The following is a 27,563-nucleotide window of genomic DNA, read 5'->3' on the forward strand; positions in this document are numbered from 1 at the left end:
ATATATCGTTGACTTTATTTTTGCTTTAGTAGTAATTCTGCAGAAAATACGATGGATTCCATGTGTCATAAAATTACTCTCAAGAATCCAACAGATAGAAAATTCTGCCTTTCCATAGGTTTGTCTGCAGTTAATTCTCATACTTTTATAAGGATTTACTTGTGAACAAATGGATAAAACAATCATTTAGGTCAGTATTGATGGCTAATATATTCATCTTCTATAGAAATCGGATTGACAACATTATTAAGATGTTGCTTAAAGGAGAGTTTACTAGGGTCAGTAGGTGTTCCAAATTATTCATTAAACAAAAAATTGGTAAGCACTATCCTACAGTGGTCACACAGAGATAAAAAGTTCCTACCACAAGGTATTAATCTACTGGGAAGGGGGAATATATGATACAGTACAGATTTTAGTGCAAGGTGTTTTGAGTCCCATTTTAGGTAGTCTAAATAGCCTCATCGTTTCACTTGTGTATAACTGTCAGAAGCACAGCTACTAGGATGTGTGTTTATATGTAAGAGATTTGACTTTATGCTCTTGTGGGAGCTGGTTAAGCAGTCTCTGTAAGCTCTTAATCTTTGTTTCTAACGAAGGAGCTTGACATGCGTGGAGCGGGCATTTAAGAAGGGAAGATAGATGTGAAGTGGGAGAGGGTAGGAACAAGTGGAAACTACAAGCACAGACTGAAACCCTTGTCCGTTTTTATTACCTCTGATCTTCATGGTATGATGGTCCTGCAAAACCCGAGGCCCTTCCTAATATTCCTGGTTCAAAGGTTAGAGAAGCTTAAGGATGACCCAAGGAGAGAAGTTGGGAAATTATAGCCCTGCTAATACTGCTGGATCAACAGGTCAGCAGCAACATGGATAAGCCACAAAGTAGTTCCTGCTTGGCACCTGCAGAGGCAGCCAGGCATGAGGCTGTCAGCCCTTAAGCTAGTCACTTCAGACAAAAGGGCTTCACCTGGGACTCATAAGGCCACTGGATCCGAGCAGAGACTGACAGTGTGCCCCATAGTTTCCAGAACCAGGCAGTGACCTCCTGTATTCACACAGCACTGCAACATGCTGTGGGTAAGCAACAGTGTTCTGCCACCCGGACATCACCATAGCGGCCAGCTATAGAGCACATGCTGCTCCTTTTGGACAAGAATGTGCTAGAAGAGTTTGTCTACCTATGTGCAAGGATGGGTGTCACAACCCAAAGTGAAGCCAGTCAGGAGTGAGATGGAAGTAATAAGCTGAGCAGGGATTTTAGAGGTGAGACTCCAAAGTACAGTACCAAATCTCTACCTTCAGAATATCAGTTTATATATACACTGTGCATAGCTCAGTCAGTAAAGAATCTGCTTGCAGTGCAGGAGATCCAGGTTCGATTCCTGTGTCAGGAAGATCCCCTGGAGAAAGAAATGGCAACCCACTCCAGTATTCTTGCTTAGAGAATCCCATGGACCAAAGAGCCTGGCAGGCTACAGTCCCATGGGGTCGCAAGAGTCAGACACAACTTAGCGACTACACCACCACCACCATATACACTACCATGTGTATAACGGGAAGTTGCTGTATAACAGAGAGCTCAGCCCAGTGCTCTGTGATATCACAGAGCATAGCATAGGCGGGGAGGGGTCGGGAGGGTAGTTCCAGAGATGGGGGTATATGTATACTTATGGCTGATTCATGTATGGCAAAAACCAACACAATATTGTAAAGCATTTATCCTCCAATTAATTTTTTATTTCTTTGTGATGGTTGTGGTTTAGTACATAGAAATTGAATGTGTGGTAATTGGTTGTGCAACCTCAAATGAGACACTGGAAAACCAATTATTTTTTAAATATTTGATATGAAAAGGTCAAATTGATTTGAAATATGTTTATGTTAGCAAAAGATTACATATCAATGAAAAAAGGGAAACATTAGATTCTTTTGTTGTAAGTTTTATAATGACCATAAGAGTAATTTATAATCAATGATAATATGAATCAAGATCTTTCCAATCAAGTGGCCAGTGACCTCGTTCACTGGTTATTCTCAGTATCACTCTTGTGGAATAACCAGATGAGTTTCCTGAATTGCTGAAATATGAAGTAGACAATATCGCTTGTGGTATAATCTATCCAGAAGTATTTCACCTGAGTCTATCAAGACTTAAGATGTAAATTCCAGTTTCCAGGAAATGCAGGAGGTAGAGGAACAAGATGAACAAGAGTCCCTTGGACTGCAAGGAGCTCAAACCAGTCAATCCTAAAGAAAGTCAATCCTGAATGTTCACTGGAAGGGCTGATGCTAAAACTGAAGCTCCAATTTTTTGGCCACCCGATGCAAAAATCCAGCTCATTGGAAAAGACCCTGATGCTGGAAAAGATTGAAGGCAGGAGGAGAAGGGGACAATAGAGGATAAGATGGTTGGATGACATCACTGACTCAATGGACATGAGTTTGAGCAAACTCAGGGAGGTGGTGAAGGACAGGGAAGCCTAGTGTGCTGCCATCCATCAGGTCACAAAGAGTCAGACATGACTGAGCGACTGAACCACAACAGCCTGTAACCCACAGAAACTGAGTGTGTACTGAAAACAGTTTTAAGCCTCTATATTTGTGGTATTTGTTATACTGCAATAGAAAACTGATATATTAAGGATCCCTACCACTTCCATCTGGTTTGCTTTTTCCTAATTCACTCACTGTGGGTTCCCTTTCAGGGGATCTGATCCAGTTTCCCACCTTGATGCAGGCTTTAGGTTTCCTGACCTCATACAAGGCCTATAGACCCAATCTTCAGGTCACCAAAAATTGGTGGCTCTTCCTAGAATAAACAGCAGCTCCAGGTCTCAACTCTCTGATTTTTGAGGATTTCCAACATCTAGTTCAGCCATGCATTTAAATATATATATATATATATATATAAAATTGGAGGATAACTGCTTTATAATATTGTACTGGTTTCTGCCATACATCAACATGAATCAGCCACATGTATGCATATGTTCCCTCCCTCTTGAACCTTGCTGCCATCTTCCACCCCTCTAGATTGTCACAGAGCACTAGACTGAGCTCCCTGTGTCACACAGTAAATTCCCACTGACTGTCTATTTTACTTATCAGTCGTGCATTTTTAAATTGTGTGCTTTAAGTCACTTCAGTAGTGTCCAACCCTGTGCAACCCTCTGGACTGTAGTCTGCCAGGCTCCTATGTCTATGAGATTCTCCAGGCAAAAATACTTGGGCGGGTTGCCATACCCTCCTCCAGAGCATCTTCCTGACCCAGGGATTGAACCCATGTCTCTTATGTCTCCTGTATTGGCAGGAGGGAGCCCTGTTTATCACTAGCACCACCTTAAACTATGGTGTTTCAAATGTTTTATCTAGCCTTTGTTGGTGTTCTTTAACAAGAGGATCTCTAAAGATCTAATCTGCTGTACATCTAGGGATTTCCATTCACTCTTTAACTTACTGAAGTCTTACTCTCCACCACTAACATACCCCAAGCTGCTTTAGCAAAGAGATTGGGATCTCTTCATTTCTAAATCCGATCAACTCTTTCCAGTCCTCATCTTAATCAGCCTCTTCTCTCTGCGGCATCTGGCACTGTTGAGTTGAGTTCAGTCTCAGTCGTGTCCAACTCTGCAACCCCATGGACTGCAGCACGCCAGGCCTCCCTGTCCATCACCAACTCCAGGAGCTTACAGAAACTCAGGTCAATAGAGTCGGTGACGCCATACGACTATCTCATCATCTGTCATCCCCTTTTCCTCCTGCCTTCATCATTCCCAGCATCAAGGTCTTTTTAAATGAGTCTAGTCAGTTCTTAGCGTTAGGTGGCCGAAGTATTGGAGTTTCAGCATCAGCCCTTCCAGTGAATATTCAGTACTGATTTCCTTTATATGGACTGGTTGGATCTCCTTGCACTTCAAGGGACTCTCAAGAGTCTTCTCCAACAGCACAGTTCAAAAGCATCAATTCTTCAGTGCGCACAGCTTTTCTTTTCCTCCCTGGTCCCTACATTTGCTATTACTGCTGTCACTGTGTCCTCTCAATTTCCGTAACTGACTCCAGGTTTTTGTTTTTGTTTTTTCTTAAAAAATTTTTTTCGTTAATTTATTTTTAAATTTTTGGCTGTGCTCGGTCTTTGTTGCTGCGCTGGCTTTTCTCTAGTTTCGGAGAGTGGGGGCTACTCTCTGGTTGTGCTCGGGTTTCTCATTTCAGTGGCTTCTGTTGTGAGGCAGGGGCGCTCGCATGTGTGGGCTCCAGTAGCTGCAGCACGTGGGCTCTAGTGCACAGACTTAATAATAGTGGCATAGGGGTTTAGTTGTTCCACAGCGTGTTGGGATCCTCCCAGATCAGGGATTGAACCTGTGTCTCCTGCATTGCCAGGTAGATTCTTTACCAGCAAGTCACTAAGGAAGCTCCTCCACTTTTTCTGAGTCCCTCTTAAGTGGTGGTGTTCCTCAGAGTTCTAGGAATGTTTTATTCTCATTCTACAAGCTGTTCCTGGATAATCTTATCCATCCTCGTGGCTTCTACAGTCATGTGTATGCTGATGGCTTCCTAATCTATATCCCAAGTTGTCTTAGCCAGGATAAGTTAAGTCAACTGAGGTAAGAAACTACCCCGAAATCTCAACAGTGTAGTGTGGAAAAGTTTATTTCTTGCTTACACAGAATCCACTCTAGGTCCAGGTGACCCACTGGAGAAACTATCCTCCTTATAGTGACTCAGTGATCCACTTTAGAGCTTTCAACCTTCTCATCACAAAATCTCTGTGATCACGCTGAAGGGGAAGGGGTAAACGCTTCAACTAAAAGGGAACTACATCACATTCATTGGTCCATCGGCCAGAGCTTATCACATGGCACTACTAAACCATAAGAGGGTCTGTGCCAGGAGAGGAGATCTGGTTCAGGGTGAGAACTAGTACTTTCTACCACACAGCTCTGGTTCTTTCATGAGCCCCTGACCTGTGCATCCAACTACCCTCTTGATGTTGCTCGGTAGTACAATCCACAGGCACCCTAGGCTCAATGTGTTCAAAAGTAAGCTCATTCTATATGCCCAATCCTACACTCACCTTCTATATTCTCACCATTAATTGGTGATTCAAGATAGAAACCTGGGAGTTATCTTGAGCTCTCTCGCCCTTACCTTTCTCTCACAACCAGAAAAAGATTAGATTCATCACCTTTCTGCCCTGCCTCCTCTTCCCCAAGGCCAGTGTCTGATTAGATCATCCTCGTTTCTCACCTGGAACCCTGCCATACTAAAGGACTCCCTGCCCCCTGTCTGGCCTGCACAAGTCCCTCCTACACTCTTGCCCAAACCAGAATGTGATCGTGTTTCATCCTTCAGCAGTCTCTCCATTGTCTCCAGGGAAAATCTGCTTAAGGTCCTCTATCATGGGGCCTTGCGCTTCCTCTACAGTCTTTCTTTTTCCATTCCCCCACTAGAAAAAGATTCCACCCACTCTTAATCTCTAGCATCAGCAATGATGAAATACTTGCATTTCGCTGAACATCACAAACATGACAAAGCATGTCTTTGCTCACATGGTCCCTCTGCCGGGAATATACTTCCTTCTTCTGTCTGCCTCGAAAACGTGATTCATCTTTCAAGAAGCAACTCAAACATCATCTCCTCTATGCTGCTTTTCTTGACACCCACTTCCCCTCCTTATTGTGTGACCTGAGCCTTTTCTCTTGAGTCCCACTCCATCCTGTATGTCTGACACAGCTTATTTCCTTGTCTCTTTCTTTATCCACAGTTTATTTGATGTGATACAATCTTCCTTACAGGTCATGTTTGGAATTCACACAAGAATTCCAAAATCTTTAGTTGTTCTTTATTAATACTTTAAATTATTGGATTTAAAGACCTCCACAGTATATCTCAAGTCGATCTACACAACTATTTTCTGTCTCACCCTTTATCAAGGGCCTCTCTCTTGAACCTTGCTGATGTCCCAGAAATCCATCACTCAAAGCCCAGCAAGCAGCCCTTGGGTTGGGAACTTCCTCACACAGTCCATTTGTTCTCCCCCAGGCATATTCCAGGTCTCCCTGCTTACAGCCTTGCCTGATCCCGCCTGCCCTGCCAGCTCTTCCCTTCTCCGAGACCTGCGAGTTACTCTGCCCTCTCCTGGAACTGTCTTCCCCAGGCTCTCTGCCCAACCAGCTCGTTCCCATCCTCTGGTTCTCAGGGTAAATATCACTCCTTGGACAGGAATTCCTGGGTCATCCATTTTATCTAAGACATCCTCCCATCATTGACTCCCCAGCAGGGCACTCTGTTTCTTTCCTTCATGTCCCTAAACACAATCCATAATCAATTGTTATTTCCTTTTCTATTGTTACTCTTCTCAGTTAGACAGTAGGCCTCATGAGCTTTCCTGCCTTCTCTCTAAAATACCCATAGCACATGGCCCATTGTGTCTATTTAATGTGTATATGTATTATTTTATGGGTAAATGTTTACAAGTAAATGATCCACCTTCCTTTTGAAGCAAACTCCATGCCATATATATATATATATATATATATATATATATATAAAACTTATTTATTTTGGCCGGTACTGGATTGTCATTGATGCACACAGGCTATTTCTAGTTGTGTTGAGCAGGGGCTACACTTCCTTGTGGAGTGTGTACTGCTCATGTGGTGGCTTCTCTTGTTACAGAGCCTGAGGCTCTTGTGTGTATGAGCTTCAGCAGTTGTAGCACTTGGGCTCAGCAGTTGCAGTTCCCAGGCTCTAGAGGGCAGGCTCAGTAGTTGTGATGCACAAGCTTAGTCGCCACGCAGCATGTGGGATTTTCCCAACCCAAGGATGGAACCCATGTCTCCTGTATTAGCTGGCAGATTCTTTGTCACTAAGCCACTGGGGAAGCTGGCGACTTCCATGGTCTCAAAACACTTAAAAGTCTGTCTAGTCTGCACTTAACACCATTTGCTTTTCATTTTTCTCTATCAACCTTACTTCCTTGGCTGGAATAAACGAGATTATGACATGCTTGATGACAGTGATAATGTCACACCACTGTGATCCCCACAACATCTGACATGGTGGTTCCATATTCAATGAATACTTCGTGTCAAAAGATATAAAAGTTCTCTGCTTGCAGAATGAAAAAAAATACAGGTTACCACAAATAGGAAGTTGGCCCTTGAGACAAGAACTTTGCGACACACAGCTTAATGGCAGTAATCACTGTTTCATCATTCTGAGAAACAGGAATGGTAACAGAAGCAGCAAGTGAAAAGCTCCGTCTTAGACAATGACATCTTACAACTGGACTTTGTCTTAAAAGGTAAACACATTTACCCCATCTTTTAATATAGATGAAATAATCACCAAAACAAAATGTTAATCTAATTTTTAGTGGTTTCAGTTACTTTTTTTAACCTTATCTGGTCGGGGAAAGGTTGTATGTGAATGGCTGCTTTTAGTTGGTGGATATTATGGCAATCAGTAAGATTCTCCAATGCTGGACATAATGTGGAAAAGTATGTATATAGAGTACTGTTTCTATTTTAATTTATGTCTCTGTCAAATGTTTGGAGTGTTGTTTTCAAAGGGTATGTGCTTCCTGTTTTTCTCAGAATGGATTTGTAACTAGCGTGGATTCATTAACTATTTCCCTGTGGCAATGTGTGAATGTTTTGTCTTTGAGGATGGGGAGACCCAGCTTTTGTTTTAGGTGACTGTGCTAACATTTCTTTGGGGTGGTTGTGAATTTAGAACCACTCATGGGAAGGTTAAGATTTTATGGAAACCTACGATCCTCCCCTCCCCCACCTCCCCAGTGATATGGTCTAGTACATATTCATAGGATAAATTCATACTATGATTAGTGCAAACACATATTTCAATATTTAAAAAACACTACATAAATATTTTACGGTACTCTACAAAGAACACTGTTGACTTTTTGTTTATTATCATTATGTTTAATTATGTTGCCTTTTATTTTTTATTGGAATATAATTGCTTTACAGTGTTGTGATGGTTTCTGCTGTACAACATGGTGAATTGGCCACATGTACACATATATCCCCTCCTTCTTGATTATCGACTTTTACATTAGAAAAAGGAACAAAAAGTGCTAGAAAAATTGTTACCCCTATGGATTCTGCTATGGATGATGGACTTTCTATCCCTGTGGCTCAGAATTCTCACCAAATTCCCCCGTGGCATCTTTCTTGTTATCCTAGATTACATGATCTTTAAAAGTTTGTTTGATTGTAAGGCATTTGATAGTTTTGCTGTTGTAACTGGTACATGGCAATGAGGTGTCCTTCTCCCAATCTTTCCCTATGTCCAAGGACTCGGAAATTAATTCACTTTTGACAGCTAAATAATTAAGTATAAATAATTGATGTCATTTATTGTCTAAATAAATAACCTTAAAATACAGTAGTTATAGCAGAATTAAAAATTCTTCTCATGGGTTTGTCTAAGTATGTAGTAAAATTGTGGCCTCCTAAACTTGTTTGTTATTTTATTTTGTTTAAAGTGGAGATAGTTTTTATCAACATGCAGGAAACTAGAAAACCAAGCTATAGTACATAGTTACAACAGAAGAACCTATCACCACTCAGAGGCTTCTAGAAATTTTCAGTGAAATAGGAAAATGTTTATGATGAAACACTTAGTAAGAAAGGAAAAGGAACTATGAAGTATCTCAACTAGCTTTTAAAAGATGCATGGAAGTACAACAAAAAGGAAATATGCTAAAATATTAACAATGGATAGTGGAAGTTTGAGTGATTTTACTTTTCTGCTTTTAGGTACTCTATACTTTTCCGTATAAATAAATAAGAGGGGAAATAAAGAAAGTTTAACATGAAAGAACCATAGCTTATATAAAGATGTTGTCACGCTTGAAAAAATAATATATGAACAAAATAGAAGTGTCTGATGCAGGACCTCCAAGAGCAAGTTAGTTTTGCCCAGCTCTGCTAGGGAAGACTGAAGCCAATGCATCGGACCTACATGACACTCAATATTAAAATCATCGACTCTGCTTCTTTCATACTTCAATTTTATGTTTATCAATAAAACTTATGGTTTTAATTGGCTTTCTCATACAGTTTGATGAAATGCACTAGCTATACAAACATGTTTCTTATGTTATTCTAGTTCGTACATTAGTCTCCTATGAGCTGATTGGTATGAGTCTGTTCTGGAACATTCAGTCAATTCTTGATGCCCTGATGAGATCACAGAGCTGAGGCCTGCCTGCTGAACTGCGGTCCTCACACTGTGAAGTTTGGGACCACTGACCTCACAAGAACACCCTCCCACCATTTGCCTCTCTCCTTCATTACAGCTCCTATATTAAGATCACAATCTCAGAATTGGCCCCTCTGCTGCCTCTCTTTTCCAAGCTTTCTAAGACCTACCTTTTTTTTTTAATTCTCAGGGGAAGACAACATGGGAAGCCAAATGTCCGAACCTGAACCAAACGATAGTAAGTCTGCAACAGAACCCATTACTTACCTTGATGCTGAGTTCAGATGGACTGGAATCACTGGACACTGTGCTGAAGGGTTGTCAGGGGATGGTATTTCTGAAGTTGGAAGAATCGGATGCAGGATCTAATGCTAAGAAGAGTGGAAATAGGAACCAGGGAGAACTATCTGATCCTCCAAATATGAGTAAAGGGAGTCTCTGTGCTCAATCAACATTAGACCATCTTGGTAGTTTGAGAGCCTGGCTCACTTCCCTTGAGTGTGACCATGCTCAGTCATTCAGTCATGTCTGACTCTTTGCAACCCCATGTACTGTAGCCCATCAGGCTCCTCTGTCCATGGGATTCTCCAGGCAAGAATACTAGAGTGGGTTGCCATTTCTTCCTCCATGGGGATCTTCCTGACCCAGGGATTGAAGCAGTGTCTCCTGCTTTGGCAGGCAGATTCTTTAGCATTGAGCTTCCAGGGAAGTCCCTTCACCAAGGCTGCCTTTGGCTAGTCACTGTTAATAGCTGCCCTAAAAAACAAATGAACCAAAAAAAGGCAGCAATTTCTAAGGTTATATTCCCTGGGACTTTGGGAAATGCTAGTTCTAGGTATCTCTTTGGTCTTTAACCCTTGGCGTTGAGATTCTCTGCTTAAGTCCCAGGGAGCATATGTCTCTAGGTCTCATTAAAATCTTTGAGAGAGAGCCCTGAAATGTCATTACAGGGACAAATGGGACTGCAGAAACACTAGGCTCTCCTTTCACTTGTGTAGCTGATAATTGTTTAAACTCCTGATGTAGTTTTCATGTTAAAAAACACAGGCTTAAGAAACAATGTTCCCTCCTCTTACAGAGCTGTAGCCCCCATGGTTAGACTCCACTGGTTGCTTGGATAAGGGGGAGCACACGGGGACCCTTGGGCTGGAGAAGATGTTGCCGATGCACTAATCCCCTTTGTATTCTTTCGCAGAGGGACCAGGCACCCACCCCACCACAGCCTCGGCAGTGACCTCTGCACCCTGCCCCTCTGGCCACCCCAGGTAAGCCTCCCATTTCATCTCATACCACATGGCATTTGATTCTGTGTTGACCACTTTGCCTTAAGGACTTGGGGAGGGAGGTTTGGGGAGAAGGGACCAGAAACAGCAGTAGTAGTAAATCAGTATTTTACCTTCAGAGTGTGGCTCTTTATCTGGGGTCCCCCATGCCTCGAGAGACTCATGAAGCCCCTAAACTTATAAAATTTGCAATGCGCAGTCCTATGAACATTTTTAAGGGGGAACAGAGCCCGCACCTTTTACTGACACCTCAAGTGGATCCGGAACCTGAAAGCCAAAAGTTGAAAACTTGGGGGAGAGATTGCAAGTTGACTAACCAGTGTGAAAGCTATTTCAGGGGTTTACCCATAGGTGGAAAGGATCACCCTCTTGTCTTAAGGCCTTCAAAAAGTCCCATGGGTCATCTGCCCCCTTTCTTCACCACAACAGCAAAGAACATTTGGTCTTGGCCTTTTTTGCTGGGGTTATACTGACACTGCTGCTGATGGCCTTTGTCTTCCTCATCATAAAGAGCTTCAGAAAATGTAAGTCTCCAAGAGCTGTGACAGCCCTTCTTTCTCTGCCATCGAGAATAGAGGTTGCTTTGAGGGGAGTAAATCAGACAGAGCCCACGCTATCCACAGATTAAGAACTTGAACCCCTTCACTTCTCCCCCGGCCCTCCTCATCCTCCACCCTTCCCACCTCCAGCACCTCCCCACTACCCTGTCCCTTCACCCAAGATTAAAGAAAGAAGCTTCTAATTCCTCCAGGCCCCATGGGTGAGACTTGTTCCTCTTCTTCCTGGCACTTGCAACAGGTCATTCTAGTCCCCAGACCCTGGATCCTCCTTCAGATCATCCAGCCAAGGTAAGACAGCCACTCTGTTTCCTGAATATGGAGGCCGGATGCCACTGGACACTGGGCAGCTGATTCTTCGAAGGGTTCTTCTGATCTCTGTGGGTCTTCTCTGACCCAAGCTTTCAAGTTGCTTTTAAATGTCACTTGCTTCTAAGAGACACCTTCCTCCAAATCGAAATGACTCATTCCTCCTCTTCCTTCCTCCTCTGCAGCTTTCATCCTCAGAGGAGGTGCTTACCTATGCCAGCATGATTTTCAAAGCCCCCAAAGAAAACGGCGCTCACCTGACCGAGAGTGTGCAGAATGCTGTATACTCGGATCCTGCTGTCTATGCTCAGGTTAAAGTGACAAACTCACCTTGCCTCTCCAGTGAGGCTTGAGTCCAGTTCCTTTTATCTCACTTCCATCTTCATCCATCATTTTCCATTTTAACAAATTCTGGACTATGACCAGATGAAACCACAGCTGGAGCTGTCTGGGTGTGCTTGGACAATGCTAGTCCCCAGTTTGAAGACCAAGGGTCAGTCTTTTCCTGGCCTGAGAAAAGATCTATGGCCCTCCCACTTGGACCAACAGCCTGTTAGACTGTTGAGAGCTGAGAGTACCTCCCCTGTCACCTTCTAAAAAGTGTGATACAGAGCTCACAGCACCAAGAGTGTTCCCTTGGCATCATTGATTTACTTGGGAAGAGTCAACCAAATGAACAATCCGGGTTGGATTACAAATAAAAGCAGACTCTGCAATGCTGACTCCTTCTCCATCATTGATGTGTCTTTCCCCATCACCTCTAGAGGAGCAGAGCTCATCCACAGCCAGAATAAGCCTAATGAAAGTGGTGGTATCTGGAACTAACGCAGGATCGACTGGAGTACAAGTCCCAAATTCTACCACTAATTAACGTCCTTCATTGGGGCAAGTATGCTAAACTTTTGAAGCTTCAATTTCCTCATCTTGAAAACAGAACTAATAACACATCTCCTAGTGTAAAAATAAATGAGATATCATTAAGTACTCTGTACATCCCAGAGCACTGCACAAAACAAGGTCCCTGTTGGATAAAGCACTATTCAAATGAGGATGTCCATCTCCTTGCTATAGCATAAGAGATAGGCATAACAACAGTATAGGGGAACTAAAAAAAACTGATCGAAATGTTAGCCCTCTCCCCTGCCAGATTCCAATGGATAACCCCATAGATGGTCCTAGTAAAAATAGCAGTAAGATTACTTTTTACTAGGTAAGTTTATTCTAAATTTCCTTTGTAAGCCATAAACAAGAAAGATCATTCATAAAAGTAAGCAAATAAAAGATGGGAAGGCTGACCTGAACAGCTAACCGAAAGTACTATTTTATTAAGAATGGCTAATTAAAACATGTTAATGGTTTATGAATGAAAAAATAAAGGGATAACATAGAAAGACCAGAAATAGACCAAAAGTTCCACAAGAGGAAATTTAGAGTATGATGAAGCTGGTATATCAAATCATTTGGGGAAAATTAGTTTATTCATAAATGGTGTTGAGAAAAGTAGGTAGTCATGAAGATGAAAATAAGATCAGATCTATATCGTACTCCTTTTTTCAAAATTCCAGATATGTCAAAAATTTAACTAAAAAAATCATAAAAGTGCTTGAAGTGAATATGGGAGAACTTTGGAAAACAACAAAGTGAAGCGTGCCTTTGAATACATGACGCATGGTCAATAAAACAGAAAGGACTGATTAACTTAACTTACAAAGTACCGTTCAAAAGACAAACGGCAAGCTGGAAAAATACTTGCAGAGCATCTCATAGGCAAAGGGCTGATCTTCTCAACATATATGAGTTCCTATAAATCAATAAGGAAAAAAATCGACAACTCAATAGAAAAGTAAAAGAATGGATAAGGTTAGGCTATTAGCAGAAAAGGAAATATAAATGGCTTCAAACATACGAAGAGATACTCAACTTTACTCTGTAAGGTAAATCATAATTAGAACTATAATTAGATGATAAGTTCTGTCAGTAAGATCCGCAAAATTCAAAAAGCTTGCTAACAAACTGGACAAGATTGTGGAGAACTAAAACACATATATACTACTGGTGGGAGAGTGAGTTGATACAACTACTATGAAAGGCATTTTGGCAACAGCCAACATTTTAAATTCTGTTTCAAAGAATGTATCGTATTTAAACATGTGGAAGTCACCTATGTCATTTGAATTGCAGCATTCATCAAATAGACTAAAACTAAGTGAGGCTTGCTATACTCTAAACACTATTCTGAGTGCTTGGCATGTGTTCATGGAATCCCCACAAAACACCAGGAGGTTGCAGCAGTTATTATCTCATTTTTGGTACAGAAATGGAGGCACAAGGAGGTCAAACAACTTGCCTGAGCTCACAGTCACACGTGAATACTGAATCCATACCTGTATTTACATATGTTTAGTCTCTCTCTGTAAGAAACATCATTAATGGTTTTAGTAATTGCTATTTTCTGGGGAGGGGAACCTGATAACTGAGGGACTGAGGGGCAGAGGTGGGAAGAAGTATGTTTTCCTTTAAAAACCTTTTTTTGTAACTTTTGAAGTCCTTCATTTACCTTGTTGAAGATTTTCAGAGAGCCTGATACCTAGTGTTCGCATTCCCCACCTGAATTCTAGACCAAGAGAGACATAAGAGGACTCGGCAGACAGAGATCAAAGCAGCATCTTTATTACAAACATAGGAAAATATAAGCATAAACCCATAGCTGCAGAACCCTGAACTCCGTGCAGTAAGGCAAGTAAGCCCTGCCCCTCCCCACAACCCAAACTGCAGCTCAACTGCGCTCAGGAGTTGCGAAAGATACCGTGTGCTCTTGAAATCTGCACCCAGGGGATTAAAAAAGGAAGGGGAAGGGCAGAGCAGTCACTTCTGGTTCCTGCTCCCAGACTCATTAGACAAATCACTCCACTCTGCGGGGGCGTCCCTCACTGAGGAGTGCCCACCAACGGAGCTCAGCCACGGGGAGGAAAGCTTTTTCTACAAATCTCTCTTAAAAATACATTAAGTAATATTTTTGAGAATCAAGGTAAGAAAATTAAGGTTCAAAGAGATGAAATAATTTACCCAGTGTCTCCCAGCTAGTGAGCAACAGAACAAAATTTAAACCCTCTGACTTCAAATTCCTTGCTTCTGGCCTCCACCGCAAGCTGTCCCAGACCCCATTCAGTGGCAGAGAAACTAGAAAGGTCAAGTTAGATGATCTATTCTAGGGAGTATGTTCGCTCTCAGATGGAGCAGCTGCTCCTGACAGCTGCATTTTGAGGGGAAGATAGAGGAAGTGAGAGTTGATAAAGGAAGGGCTCCCTCTGTGGAGAGCCAGTTTAGGGAAATAGTCTTGGGAAGAGATAGCAGTGCCACAGCGCGGTCGGCCGCACGAGGGCAGCAGAGAGCCAGGAATGCCCTTCTCCCCCGTGCTGGCTGTGTTGGTAGGGGAGGACTCAGTTTCACCTGAAACTGAGCAGACTTCAAACAATTCTACCAACCCTGAAGTTAGAAGCCTCATCAGCTTTCCAGTTCAGGGCCAGTACCTTATGAACAGCTTGCCAGAAGATGTATAACCAGCGTCCTATGGCCACCCAATACATGAAACGTCAGATTAATTCCTCTTCCCTGTTTTATTGAAACTTCCTAATTTTAACAGCACAACCCTGCATTTACAAAGTCTTGATTTTTTTTGTCTCCCTGTCATGAAAAGTGGCACACAACTAGCCTTGCTGAAAGACGAAATGAGTAAATAATTGACCACAGATTCAACAAGTCTTTGGTATGGGGAGAAAACAGGCTGTGAACTCAACCGTGGAACCAGAACCAACCCGTAGGATTCCCAAAGGAAATAGTTTTCCAGATAGGTAAGTGTGCATCTTCCAAGATGTCTATGGATGTCTTCATCTGTCATGGAAAATTGATGTCTGCTCTCTTGCCTTGTAGGATGTCCTAACCCACCCAGCCAAGGATGGATTAAAGTGAAAGTGAAGTTACTCAGTCATGTCTGACTCTTTGCGACCCCATGGACAGTAGCCTGCACCAGGCTCCTCCGTCCATGGGATTTTCTAGGCAAGAGTACTGGAGTGGGTTGCCATTTCCTTCTCCAGGGAATCTTCCGGACCCAGGGATCAAACCCAGGTCTCCCGCATTGCAGGCAGACGCTTTACCGTCTGAGCCACCAGGGAAGTCCCAAGGATGGATTGCTGTTTGCAAAACCGGTGGGCTAGTGGCTTCTTTGTGCAAATTTAACACATGGCCACAGGAGAAGGATTCGGACTTTTGGTGTTGTTTTATCTGGGACTGGGGAGGGAAGGGACTGGCTGAGTGGGCATACAGAGGGTAGCAGGAATGGGGTCCCCCTCCCTGCTCTTCCCATCAGCCTGCCTGTTGAGTAGCTTTGGGTTCCCTACCTATGCAGAGAAGGCTTAGGGCTGAAGGAACTGTGTTCTTAAAAGACTCTGTGAGAGCCTGGACCTAAACGTGCAGGTGTATATAGAACCCTGTCCCAGGCCTGCCCAGACGGGACGCCACTGTGTGTCCTGAGCATGGAGACTGGCCAAAACCCTCTCAGGAGGGACTGGAAGAGCAGGGATTTTATGAGGGCAGCAGAAACAGTGGGGAGATTCCAGGGTCTGAAAAGCAGGAGACACACTCTAGGGGGAGAGAGGTGTAGACGTGCAGGTGGAAGCTAGGAGTGTAGGTAATCCTGGCATTCGTGACAGAATCACCTCACTTACACCCACAACTACTGATGCCCTTGTCTCGATTTGTTTCCTGATGTGAATGGATATTTCTCTTATCACACTTTGGTTTCTTACTGATCAGAAGCAGTGTCCATTCAGTCTGGTTCCCCATACAGTTTCCCAAACTGGTGGCAGTTTCCCAGTCTTTGAGCCAAGAGACTCTGAGAACCTGTGATGTAGCCTCTCTCCCTTTCTTTGGGTAGAACAGCATGGAATACTAATTCAGAAGTAAACTGGAATATTATACTTTAAAACAAACTTTTCTAGAAATACTTTCCCAGTGATATCCTGAGAGAAGTTAGTCATACCTTGGAGTTCATTCAACACTGGGTCAGAAATTTATTGGCTAAGGAATACAGCAGAAGTGATCTTCTGGCCCCCTGATCAAGATCTGGCCCTCTTCTTCACTTTTGACTAGCTGGTTGTGTTAGAACTAAGATCTTGAGATGTTATCTGACTGTGGTGTTGCTCAGGAGTGGCCGAGCACAACCCCCTGACTGGGTCTGTTCTTACCTATCTGCAAATGATCGCTGGTGAGGTGAGAGGGGCCTTCAGAACACCTGAGATCAGAATCAGTCCCCAAGTTGTGGGCCAGTTGTCATGGTGATTCCACTGTAACATCGTTTTATTTATGAACTTAATAATAAAAGAAATCTTCAGCCCCATCTGTTCAGTGTGAGCCATTGCCTTTGGAGTCAGGACATGTGGAAGGGACGTCAAAGAGTTGTCTGCTTTGTTGGAAATAGAAAAGGAGAATTGAATTGAGATTTATTGCCTACCTCTGCTGGGTGTTTCTGCAGCAAAAGTGGGAAACTCGATCATAGGGGCTTCACAGGGGCCCAACACCAAAGTTTGTTTTCAGAGCAAAAATCAGATGTCATAATTTAAAGGTCATCAGCTAGTTGGCAGCAAAGCTTGGTGTGTGGGGCCTGCGTTCAACTCTCACCAAGCTCTGGTGACACAAATGCAGCTGACTGCTTCAGAGCCCAGAAGAGACCCTGACCCAGGCTGCACATTCCCATTGCCTGAGTGTGAGGAAGCTTGCCGTGGCTAAACCAGATTGTACAATGCCCTGCTAGATAAGAATTTGGGTTGGGTTCCATTGCCTCAACTTTCATAGCACCATGCATCTCTCCTTTAGAGTACTTATAGTTGACAATTTCATGTGTGTGTGTGTGTGTGTGTGTGAGCGTGTGTCTGAGATGGTTTGCCTATCTCCCACTCTACATCATAAGCTCCGTGAAGACAGATGCTATTCTTTGACTCAGCTGTGTATTCCAGAATCTGATATGGTCATTGTTTATTGAATGAATGAATGAGTGAATGAATAAAAAATCCTGGGGAGTATGGGGTCCTCAACTTATACAGAAGTAAACAGACAAGTAATAAGTTACCCTAGGTCATGCCTTAAAGAAGTGAAAATGGTTTTTGCAAAAACCTAGACTCCAGTTGTGTCCCAAAGCGAGTGTGTGTGCATTTAGTCACTTGACTATGCCCAACTCTTTTTGACCCCCTGGACTGTAGCCCAGCTCCAATACATTGGCCACCTGATGCGAATAACTGACTCATTGGAAAAGATCCTGATGCTGGGAAAGATTGAAGGTGGGAGGAGAAGCAGATGACAGAGGATGAGATGGTTGGATGGCATCACCGACTCAATGGACATGAGTTTGAGTAAATTCTGGGAGTTGGTGATGGACAGGGAGGCCTGGTGTGCTGTGGTCCACGGGGTCGCAAAGAGTCAGACACGACAGAGCAACTGAACTGAACTGGACTGTAGCCCATCAGGCTCCTCCACCCATGGGATTCTCCAGGAAGAATACTGGAGTAGGTAGCCATTTCCTTCTCCAGGGGATCTTCCCAACCCAGGGATTAAAACCCAGGTCTCCTGCATTGCAGGCGGATTCTTTACTAAGACCCCTGGGAAGCCCCCCAAAAGGTGTGATCTTTGGCAAAACCAAGCAAGATGTTGCTTTGTCTATATCCCACACCTCCACAGCTCTTAGGTGGCAAAAAGCCAGGAATGCTATGGGAGCCACTGCTTTGAATCCTTAGAGCTCCTGCTCTGGCCCCACAGCCAAGTTAGCACCAAGCTTTGGGTTTCAGATTTGTCTTATGTTTCATCAACAGATGCTTCTGGTTTCTTTGTGTTCTCTCGTTCTCTAAAATGTTGTTTTCTACATTTCCATACTCAGAGGAGGTTGGAGTCTGTTTTATAGTTATGCCCACAGTGTCTCCATTGCCCAAGGTATTTCTGTGGCTTCTGAGCATAAAAACAAACAAAAACCTATTAGCCAACTAGTGGCGCTTGGGTCTGATGCTGTCTCTACCCTGCGCCCACTTGAGAGGTTAGCCGATTCCCCACCTGGTGGCCTTGGGGATTCTGGCTTCTCTGAAGCGGCCCCACGGGAAAGATGGGCATATCTACACACCCTCTTCTGAACACAGTTCCTATGTTTAGGAACAGGGAGCCCTGCAGCTCAGGGAGCAGTGGGTATGGAACCCAAGATAGAAGAGTCAAGGAGGGAACTTACCAGCGGCATGGGGCTTGCAGAAGCTTGGCTGGTTTTCTGGTTTCTCGTTAGGCCTTTACCTGCAATCGCCCAAGGGAAGAAGGAGGCACAAAGCCTAAGAGCCACTCCTCTTGGGCTTGTCCTTTTCCACTGCCAACCACTCCCAGCCCCTCTTCTCAAGGAGACCTCTCTACGCCTGCTTGCCCGGGTGCCCCAGAAGCTCCCCAGTGTCTCAGTCCCCCTCCTCCCTGATCGGCACATGCCTCCACAGTGCTCTCTGCCACCTCTCAGGGTGCCTTTGTGACCATGAAACAGAATTGCCCTCAGCCCGCGGGCAGGCTGCATGGGAATCTGGGGGCCCAAGCAATAGGAGGGTCACATTCACCCATTTGAGGACTGTTCCTTGACCCTGTTCATTTTCCTCAATTTCCACCACCCCTGCCCCAAACTTCGACCTACCCGTTCTGTTCCTTTGGTTTCTCCTCCTTCGGGACAAACGACTGAATATGGAGATGAGCGCTAAGCCCGTGATCAGTATGCAAATGATGAGAATGAACATCCTGGAAGGAATCACAGACAGTATCCATACCTCTTGGAAGAAACCACGTTTAGGTTCTCTGCTCAGGATCCCCTTTCCTGGGACCCATCCCCTCTCCCAGCCCCTGCTCCCACCAAGTTCCAGCAGCCCCTGGAAACCAGATTCTTTTAGAGCACCCATCTCCCCCAGATCACACATGATCATACATGATTGGACCTGGGGTGGCTGTCTGACACCAAGCCAGGCCCAGCCCCCTCCTCGGAGACTAACATGGGAGTGTGAGGATGCGGTCTTAGGCTGGGGGAACAGGGGGAAAGAAACTCAGCAGCTACAAGTGGACTATCTTCTCCCAGGGCAGAAAAAAAAAAAAAAGGAATATAAGAGGGCAGTAGGGAGAGAGAAGAAGCAAACACGCAAAAGAGAAGCAGATTGAAGACAGAGAGAAATCCTGATGATGCTCCCCATTTCTGAGCGCGGCCACATCTTTGCCCCTGCATTTCCTCAGACACTGCTTTCTCCTCATGATGAAATCTCCGTTTTAATCAAAGTAGCCAGAGGGCATTTTTGCTGCTTGCAATCAAGAGTCCTAAACTGTATTCTTTCAAAAGAAAGCAAACAGTCACACTGAAGATGGATAGTTCAAAAGAGGAGAAACAATACGCAGCTGGAAAGCAGAGGGTGCAAACCCACAGCCGTGTTGCATTGTTACTGCCCTCCCAAAGTCCACTTGTCCCCTAAAGTTGCTCACCTGGAGTGATCTGCCTTGTGGACAACCTTGGAAGCCCTGCAGCTTCTGTTCTTGTTGCCCGATAGGTCTGTGTCAGAAAGGATTTGTTGAGAGTCAAATAAGGCCCAACCTCAGGCCCTTCCTTTACCTTCTGCACCTCTGCACCTCTGCCTGCCCCTCTCTCAGTCTGCAGGAAGTGAGTGCCCTGGGGGAATACTGGGTTATGCTCACCTGCACAGGGCAGAGTGAGTGAAAGCCACTCAGTCGTGTCCGACTCTTTGCAACCCCATGGACTATACAGTCCATGGAATTCTCCAGGCCAGAATACTAGAGTGGATAGCTGTCCCTTCTCCAGATCTTCCCAACCCAGGGATCGAACCCAAGTCTCCCACATTGCAGGTGGATTCTTTTAGAGCTGAGCCACCAGGGAAGCCCAAGAATACTGGAGTGGGTAGCCCATCCCTCCTCCAGAGGATCTTTCTGACCCAGTAATCGAACCGGAGTCTCTTGCATTGCGGGCAGATTCTTTACCAACTGAGCTATCGGGAAAGCCCGCACAAGGCAGAAGGCGGATGGAACAAGGAAGGGCTGAAATCCAGCCCATACATTGTTTGCCAAACCATATACCCTGCCATTGAGTTCCATGCACTGGGAGGAAGGGCACCTTTTCCAGATTTGCACATTGACTAAATATGGCCCTTGGTTAGAGAGGCTGACAGCTGTGAGAGGGGACTGTCAGAGGCACCAGAGTGCCAGTCCTGTCCTTAAGGAACTGATCAGTAGGCAACATGATTGCCACGTTGTGTTTCTGACACCTATCAAAACCCAGCAAGAAAAGGGCCACCACAGTCACCCGCCTTGCCCCGTATGAGAAGATCAGGGGATGGGGTGCGTCTGTGTTTCATTTAAACTGAGGAGCTCATTTACGTGGGACTTCTCTCATCCTGAGCCTAAAACTCAAGACAGACTGCAACACTTAAGTAAAAGCAGAACCACTCAAAGTAGAAACACGGTGGATGCAAAGGATGTCACACTTTCAGTGAGACGTGTGCCGAAGAAATTACCAGCTGGTCCAATGTGAGCAAGGCTCTCCAGAATCAGGAGGAGGCTTCCCCAAGCCTCCCTTATGCCCTTTGCTATGTTTTTCTACTGGCATTGTCCTCTGGTGAAGCTGGAAAAAGATTTCCCTTCTAATTTGTATCTATTTATTTATTTTTGGTTGGGCTGGGTCTTCGTTGCTGTGAGGACTTTTCTCCAATTGCGGCAAGTGGGGGATGCTCTTATTTGAGTTGCGTGGGCCTCTCATTGCAGTGGCTTCTCTTGTTGCAGGGCACTGGCTTCAGGGCTCATGGGCTTAAGTAGCTGTGGTGCCAGGTCCACAGTTTGTGGGATCTTCCCAGACCAGGGATCGAACCCGTGTCTCCTGCATTGGCAGGCAGATTCTTATCCACTGAGCCACCAGGGAGCCCAAGACATCCCTTCTAGAAATGGAAATAAGGAGAAGCCACAGGAGGGGAGAAAAAAAAGAAGGAAAAAAAGGTAGAGCAATTGTGCCTGAGAGAGGTTTTCTGGTGTAAAGGGAGGTTTTCAACCTTGAACAGGACTTTGGGGAGCAAATGGAGCCCCTATCCCTTCTGCCTGGCCCAAAGGAGCAACATACTGTCTTAGACAGACTTGCCCCTCCAGGTTGCTCCACCCACGCCCTTCCAATTGCCTCCAGGAGCAAAGTGTACCCCTTAAAAGAAAACATTGACCTCTTGGACCATATTCATCTCTGTATATCATAAAATTATTTAAGTGCACAATTTTTGAGGTTGCTTGCCCGGGTGCCTGTGTGCTTGCTAAGTCGCTTCAGTCATGTCCAACTCTTTGCGACGCTATGGACTGTGGCCCACCAGGCTCCTCTGTCCACGGGACTCTCCAGGCAAGAATACTGGAGTGGAGATCCCTTCTCCAGGGGATCTTCCAGACCCAGGGATCGAGCCTGCGGCTGTTATGTCTCCTGCATTGGCAGGCGGGTTCTTTACCACTAGTGCCACCTGGGAAGCCCGGCCAGGTGCCTAGTCCACTTTTTACAGCCTCAGCCACCTCTCAAGAAGTGAATATTCAAGATTCTCGTTCGCAAGGCAAAGTTCTCACACCGGTGAGCCACCCAAATCAGATGGCTGTGAGGGGAGAGAGGTCCTTAAGAGCACCCCTGGGGCCCAGGCACCCTCCTCTTCCCACAGATTCCCAGTTAATCGTCAGCACCATCAGCAGCCACCCAACTCTGGAGGGAGAGAGGGACCAGGTTAACCCAGAGAACCGAGTTGGTGCTCAGTGAGTATTTACCACACCAGCTCCCACCCACCACCGTGGGTCACCCCCAGCTAGACCCACGACAGGTTCCTTACCTTGCCCAGACCAGAAATTGTCGGTGATGGCTCTTCTGTCATCGGTCACAACCAGCTCTGTAAAGTCCATGTCATCTCTGGCAAAGTCACGCTGGATGCCACACCAGTACCAGCCTGTGTCCTCCTTGGTCAGGCAGGACACAGTGACAATGAGTTGGCTTCCTGTGTCCCTCAGGGCCACGCGGTCGGTGCTGTTGGGTGTGAAGGCGATGATGTCGCAGTAGTCCCGGAAATAGCCTCGGCACCAGTACTTGGGGTGGTCTTTATAGTGGGTGTCGTAGTTGCAGATGGCGGAAGCTGTGTCCAGCACAAAGCTTTCCTTGACCTTCTCGTCCATGACCATGGCATCTGTGAAAACACACGCAGACAAACGCCATCGTTCTTTTAAACACATCTCAGCCCCTGTACCCTGGAGGAAAATTAATGAAAGCATTGGAGGCAGATTTTTGCCTGTTTGGGGGTTGGCAACTAACTGTTAAGAGGTTGAACAGCGTTCCCCTGAAATTTATATGTTGAAGTGGTAACCACCCAGTGCTTTTTAAAAAAGTCTTATTTATTTGTTTTTGGCTGTGCTGGGTCTTCATTGCTGCATGTGGACTTCCTCTAGTTGCGGTGAGCAGGGGCTAGTCTCTCGCGGTACTCGGGCTTCTCACTGTGGCGGCTTCTCTTGTCGTGGAGCACGGGCTCTAGGGCATGCAGGCTTCAGTAGTTCCAGCTCCCAGGCTCGAGAGCACAGGCTCAGGAGAAGCTGCATTGCTTCACAGCATTTGGGACCTTCCCAGATGGGGGACGGAACCCGTGTCTCCTGCATTCGCGGGTGGGTTCTTAACCACTGAGCCACTGTGGAAGCCCCACTCGGTACTTTAGAATGTGACTGTATGTGGATTTAGAACCTTTAAAGAGGTAATGAAGTTAAAGCAGGGTCGTTAGAATAGGCCCCAATGCAATCTGGCTGGTGTCCTAATAGAAAAGGAGATCAGGACACAGATAACAGAGGGGTGACTGTGAGGACAGTGAGAAGGTGGCCCCTGCAAGCCAAGGAGAGACCTCGGGAGAAACCAAACCTGCTGGCAGCTTGATCTTGGACTTGAGCCTCCATCACTGTAAGGAAACAAACGTCTATTGTTGCAGCCACACAGTCCGGCTTTGTTACAGGAGGCCTAACTTGGAGAAGGAAACGGCAACCCACTCCAATGTTCTTGCCTGGAGAATCCTAGGGACACGGGGAGCCTTGTGGGTTGCCGTCTCTGGGGTTGTACAGAGTCGGACACGACTGAAGCGACTTAGCAGCAGCAGCAGCAAACTAACACAGCAAACCTGGAGAAGAAATTTTTCCCTGCTCTAAGAGCAGGTAGAATACATATGCCCCTCTGAAAGGCTTCAGGAGGCCACTCATGTTGTTTGGGGGGAGGGTTGAAGAGCCTGAGGCTTACTGTTAGAAGGTTCTCTGCCCCTAGCTCCCGCTCCCTGCCCCACTTCACCTTGGCACCCTTGAAAGGAAAGTAAGGAGGTTTGAGACAGAAACAAACTCACAGACATAGGAAACACTACAGTTACCAAAAGGGAAAGGACAGAGGGGAGAAAAAAATTAGGAGTTTGGAACTAACAGATATACACTAGTATACTTAAACAGCTAAATAACAAAGTCCTATTGCATAGTACAAGGAATTATATTCAGTATCTTGTAATAACCTATAATGAAAAAGAATCTGAAAAAAATATATGTGTGTGTGTGTGTTCACTTAGTTGCTCAGTTGTGTCCAGCTCTTTGTGACCCCATGGACTGTAGCCCACCAGGCTTCTCTGTCCACGGAATTCTCCAGGAAAGAATACTGGAGTGGGTTGCCATGCCCTCTTCCAGGCGATCTTCCCAACCCAGGGATCAAACCTGCAGCTCCTGAATTGCATGCCGATTCTTTACTGCCACCAGGGAAGCCCCAAATCAACTCTACTTCAATAAAATTTTTTTAAAAATTTAGAAAAATAAAAAGTAAGGCAGTTTTGAGGCTTCTGCTGGCTGTCCAGGACTGAAGACAGAGGCATCCGGTTCTGCTCTATCCTCAGGGGCTAAGAACTTCATGTTTCCTCTGTGCCAGACCGATGTGGGCACCTCTGTCATCTCAAGATGTTGCATAAAAAGGAAGTCATACAGGCCTCATCCAGCTTGACGGTGGCTGGGGAAGTGTTCGACCAAGGAGATGAGATGGCTAAGAGAGCCCAGCCCTCCCTTAGCCTTCCAGATGTGCCTTGGGGCCCCTCCGTGCCGCCTCCAGAATAGCCTGCAGTGGGTGTGACTAGCCCACAAAGCAGACTCGTGTCTTGATGTCACTTGATAGGCTATGATATTTTGTTCTCATATGGACCCCATGAGAAAGATCACGTGATAATCTACCAGCCTGGATGCTGACCCAGAGAGAGATGCAGTAACTTCAGAGATCACAAGGCTGGAGGAGGGCAGAGCTGGGGGCAGCCTGGTCCTCTGAACTTCTCATCTTTGGGGTCAGGTATGTGCAGGAAGAGGGAAGTCCCATCCTCATATATCAGCACAAATGTTTTTAAAAGAAGAAGGGGAAAGGGAAGGGGAACTTACACTGAGAATACGGGGCCCTCATTTTAGCTGAGGGCTTCAAATTCCCCACAACCCTTTTATCAGATTGAAGAACAAGGACTAATTTGGACAAGATGTGTTATTTCACCACCTTTTATTTTCCCATCCAGCTCCTTCGGTGGCTTGCACTTATTAATAAGCAGGAACTCCAGGTAGGAAAGAGAAAAGCACTAAGTTTAGGGTTAGGATGCACAGCCTCTGGGAAGCTTGGAGGTCTGGAGATGATCCTTCCCCATCTCTTACCTGAAAAGACAGTCAAAGAGAGCAGAATGAAGAGCCTCATGACTGGAAAGAAGTGAATCTTCAACTGGGATGACCAGATGGACCCAGGGGCCTTAGGAATCCTGGATCTGTTTAAAGGAAACAGATATCTTTGAGTTGAAGATGCTTTTATCCTGTTTGGAGAGACCAGGGAAAAGAAGGACCAACCAGTTAATCCAAGAAGTGCCGCTATGTACAGGTATCCTTGTTGTGCACTGCACAAGGGCGCTTCAGCAGGGGGAAGCCATTCGCAGACATAAGCTTACTTACAGAGTAAAATGATAAAATTCTGGGCTTCCTGGTAGAGCCCAAAACCCAGAAGAGCTCTCCCTCCTGGATACGTCTGCTCTGGCACACCAGGCACACTCAGGGCACGTGAATCGAAACCGTCACTGGCACACCTTCGTCTGTGCAACTGTGCCCTGTCCTGCACAGTGGTCCAGGTACCCTCAAGGTCAGGCCTCTTGTCTTGTTCACCACTCTTGGAGGCCCAATTCCTATTTAGCTGAGAGGAAGACCAATAAGGAGATTCATAACTATCCTGCCTTCCAGGAGAACACTGCAGCCTCATCCAGGGAATGTGGCGAGAGGGTAGAGCCTAAAGCAGACATGCTGGCAACCGGAGCAGGTGAGCAGGTGAAAGTGTGGGTTCTGGGGCATCAAGAGCCAGGCTGCAGCCTACAGACATCTTGAAAGCCTTCTTGGGACACATCAAGGCTGTCCATGAGATAGATGCTTCCCCTGATTCCACATGGGACCCATATGGTCTGGCTACTGATCTTTAAAGTTTGAATTATGGAACCACACTCAGGTGAATTTAAGCTGAATGTATCACACCCAGAGCTAGCACTTCTCCTCAAGGGTTGGATGTGGTGACTGTCCAGGTTTTCAATAATGTCCGCTCCTGAGCAAGGAGAGCCTTTCTCTATTCACACCAAGTCAGCACTGGACCAGCAGCAGGCCTGCATCATGGGAGGGGTTTTGCTTATATTGCCTCATTTATTCCTCAAGAAACCTTTGTGAGGTCAACAATTAAACTGCCAGGGGGACAAAATGAAGCAGCACTCTATAGATTCAAAGGGGCTTGAGAGACATACTCCCTGGAGGAGGGCACAGCAGCCCACTCTAGTATTCTTGCCTGGAGAATCCCATGGACAGAGGAGCCTGGTGGGCTACAGTCCATAGGGTTGCAAAGAGTCAGACATGACCGAAGCAACTGAGTATGCATGCAAGAGAAACATACTAACAAACTGTAATATATGGAACTTAGTACTAGGAGAAAATTCTGGATTTTGGATCCTGACAGAAGCAAACAATTGAGAAAATTTGGACAGTGACTAGACAGATGATGATATTAAGAAATTATTGTTGTGGACACAGTGGGGGAAGGAGAGAGTGGGACAAATGGAGAAAGTAGCATCGACATGTACACACTACCATGTGTAAAATAGATCGCTGTATAACACAGGGAGCCCAGCCTGCGCTCTGTGATGACCCAGAGAGGCGGAGTGGGGAGAGGGGAAGGTGATATATGTATAATTGTGGCTGGTTTTCATTGCTGCATGGCAGAAACCAACACAACATTGTTAAGCAATTTTCCTCCAATTAAGAAAGAATTTTTTTTAAGTGAGAATAAAAGAAAAGGAAACACGGTTACACTTTTTTCAGATGTGATAATGGCACTGTCATAGCCAGCCTCTAAGATGGCTCCTGATACACATGCCGCTGTGTGACTCCCTCCAGACTTGAATCAGGGCTGGCCCAGGTGATCAATAAAACACGGCACAAGTGATGGCATATGGCTTCCAAGGCTAGATCATAGAAAAGGTGCAGCTTCCGCCGCAGACATTGTACTGCTTGCTTGCTTTCTTTCAGAAGTCAGCTGCCACATTGTGGGGACTCTCAAGTGGAACTGTGGAAAAGCCGTGAGGAGAGGAACCAGCTTGCTAGACATGGACGACCCGCCTTGAAAGTAAATCCTTCAGCACCATCAAACCTCCAGATGAATGCAGACCCAGCAACTTTGTGAGAGACCTCAAGCATGACCCACCCAACCAAGATGCTCCTGAATTCCTGACCCATCAAAACCACAAGAGATAATAAAGAATTATCATGTTAAGCCTCTAAGTTTGGGGGTGTTTCATTAAATCACAATCAATAATTAATATTGATATTGTAGGGTTTTTTTTAAGTACACCCTTATCTCTGAGAAAACCCACATGTAAAACATTCAGAATTGCTCAGAGCTTGTACCGTGAAACCAAAGAAAGTGCTAACCAAAGAAGATTGTGCACAGATATCAGGAAAATACCTAAGACATGAAAAAGTAACATTCTAAAGCAATGACAGGCTCAGAGTGCAGAGAATAAACAGATGCATCTATTAGCATTCTGACTATCATTTGGTATAATTAG

At 45.2% G+C, this 27,563-nt stretch overlaps 2 protein-coding genes across 26 annotated transcripts in view; one reads left to right on the forward strand and one right to left on the reverse strand.

Moving 5' to 3' along the window:
• Window positions 1-6,657: 6,657 nt before the first annotated feature.
• On the forward strand, window positions 6,658-27,276 carry C1H1orf162 (chromosome 1 C1orf162 homolog). 23 transcript variants are annotated; one of them, XM_069600098.1, is made up of 10 exons: window positions 6,658-7,305; window positions 9,421-9,468; window positions 10,426-10,495; window positions 10,943-11,037; window positions 11,312-11,361; window positions 11,565-11,690; window positions 12,144-12,268; window positions 13,998-14,115; window positions 15,077-15,230; window positions 27,025-27,276. In XM_069600098.1, exons 2-7 carry the CDS (start codon window positions 9,432-9,434, stop codon window positions 12,171-12,173), a joined length of 408 nt encoding a protein of 135 aa, XP_069456199.1. In that variant the 5' UTR covers window positions 6,658-7,305; window positions 9,421-9,431; the 3' UTR covers window positions 12,174-12,268; window positions 13,998-14,115; window positions 15,077-15,230; window positions 27,025-27,276. The 23 variants fall into 23 exon arrangements, with proteins under 23 accessions (XP_069456199.1, XP_069456209.1, XP_069456274.1 ...); XM_069600108.1 differs by having other exon boundaries at window positions 12,144-12,264; XM_069600173.1 differs by lacking the exon at window positions 27,025-27,276 and adding an exon at window positions 15,310-16,774 and having other exon boundaries at window positions 13,998-14,119.
• Window positions 16,705-27,563, reverse strand: part of ADORA3 (adenosine A3 receptor) — a 33,052-nt gene continuing 22,193 nt past the window's right edge. For 2 of the 3 annotated variants that reach the window (XM_069599942.1, XM_069599919.1), the window contains exons 2-7: window positions 25,132-25,238; window positions 22,281-22,628; window positions 19,909-19,975; window positions 19,082-19,182; window positions 18,644-18,702; window positions 16,705-16,840 (exon numbers count right to left, since the gene is read on the reverse strand). In XM_069599942.1, coding sequence (XP_069456043.1) covers window positions 16,826-16,840; window positions 18,644-18,702; window positions 19,082-19,182; window positions 19,909-19,975; window positions 22,281-22,628; window positions 25,132-25,238 — 697 coding nt within the window. In that variant the 3' untranslated portion in view covers window positions 16,705-16,825. The remainder of the gene's footprint in view (window positions 16,841-18,643; window positions 18,703-19,081; window positions 19,183-19,908; window positions 19,976-22,280; window positions 22,629-25,131; window positions 25,239-27,563) is intronic. The other variant, XM_069599928.1, reaches the window with a different exon arrangement.

Source organism: Ovis canadensis, chromosome 1 (assembly GCF_042477335.2).
Source record: "Ovis canadensis isolate MfBH-ARS-UI-01 breed Bighorn chromosome 1, ARS-UI_OviCan_v2, whole genome shotgun sequence".
NCBI classification, from domain to species: Eukaryota; Metazoa; Chordata; class Mammalia; order Artiodactyla; family Bovidae; genus Ovis; species Ovis canadensis.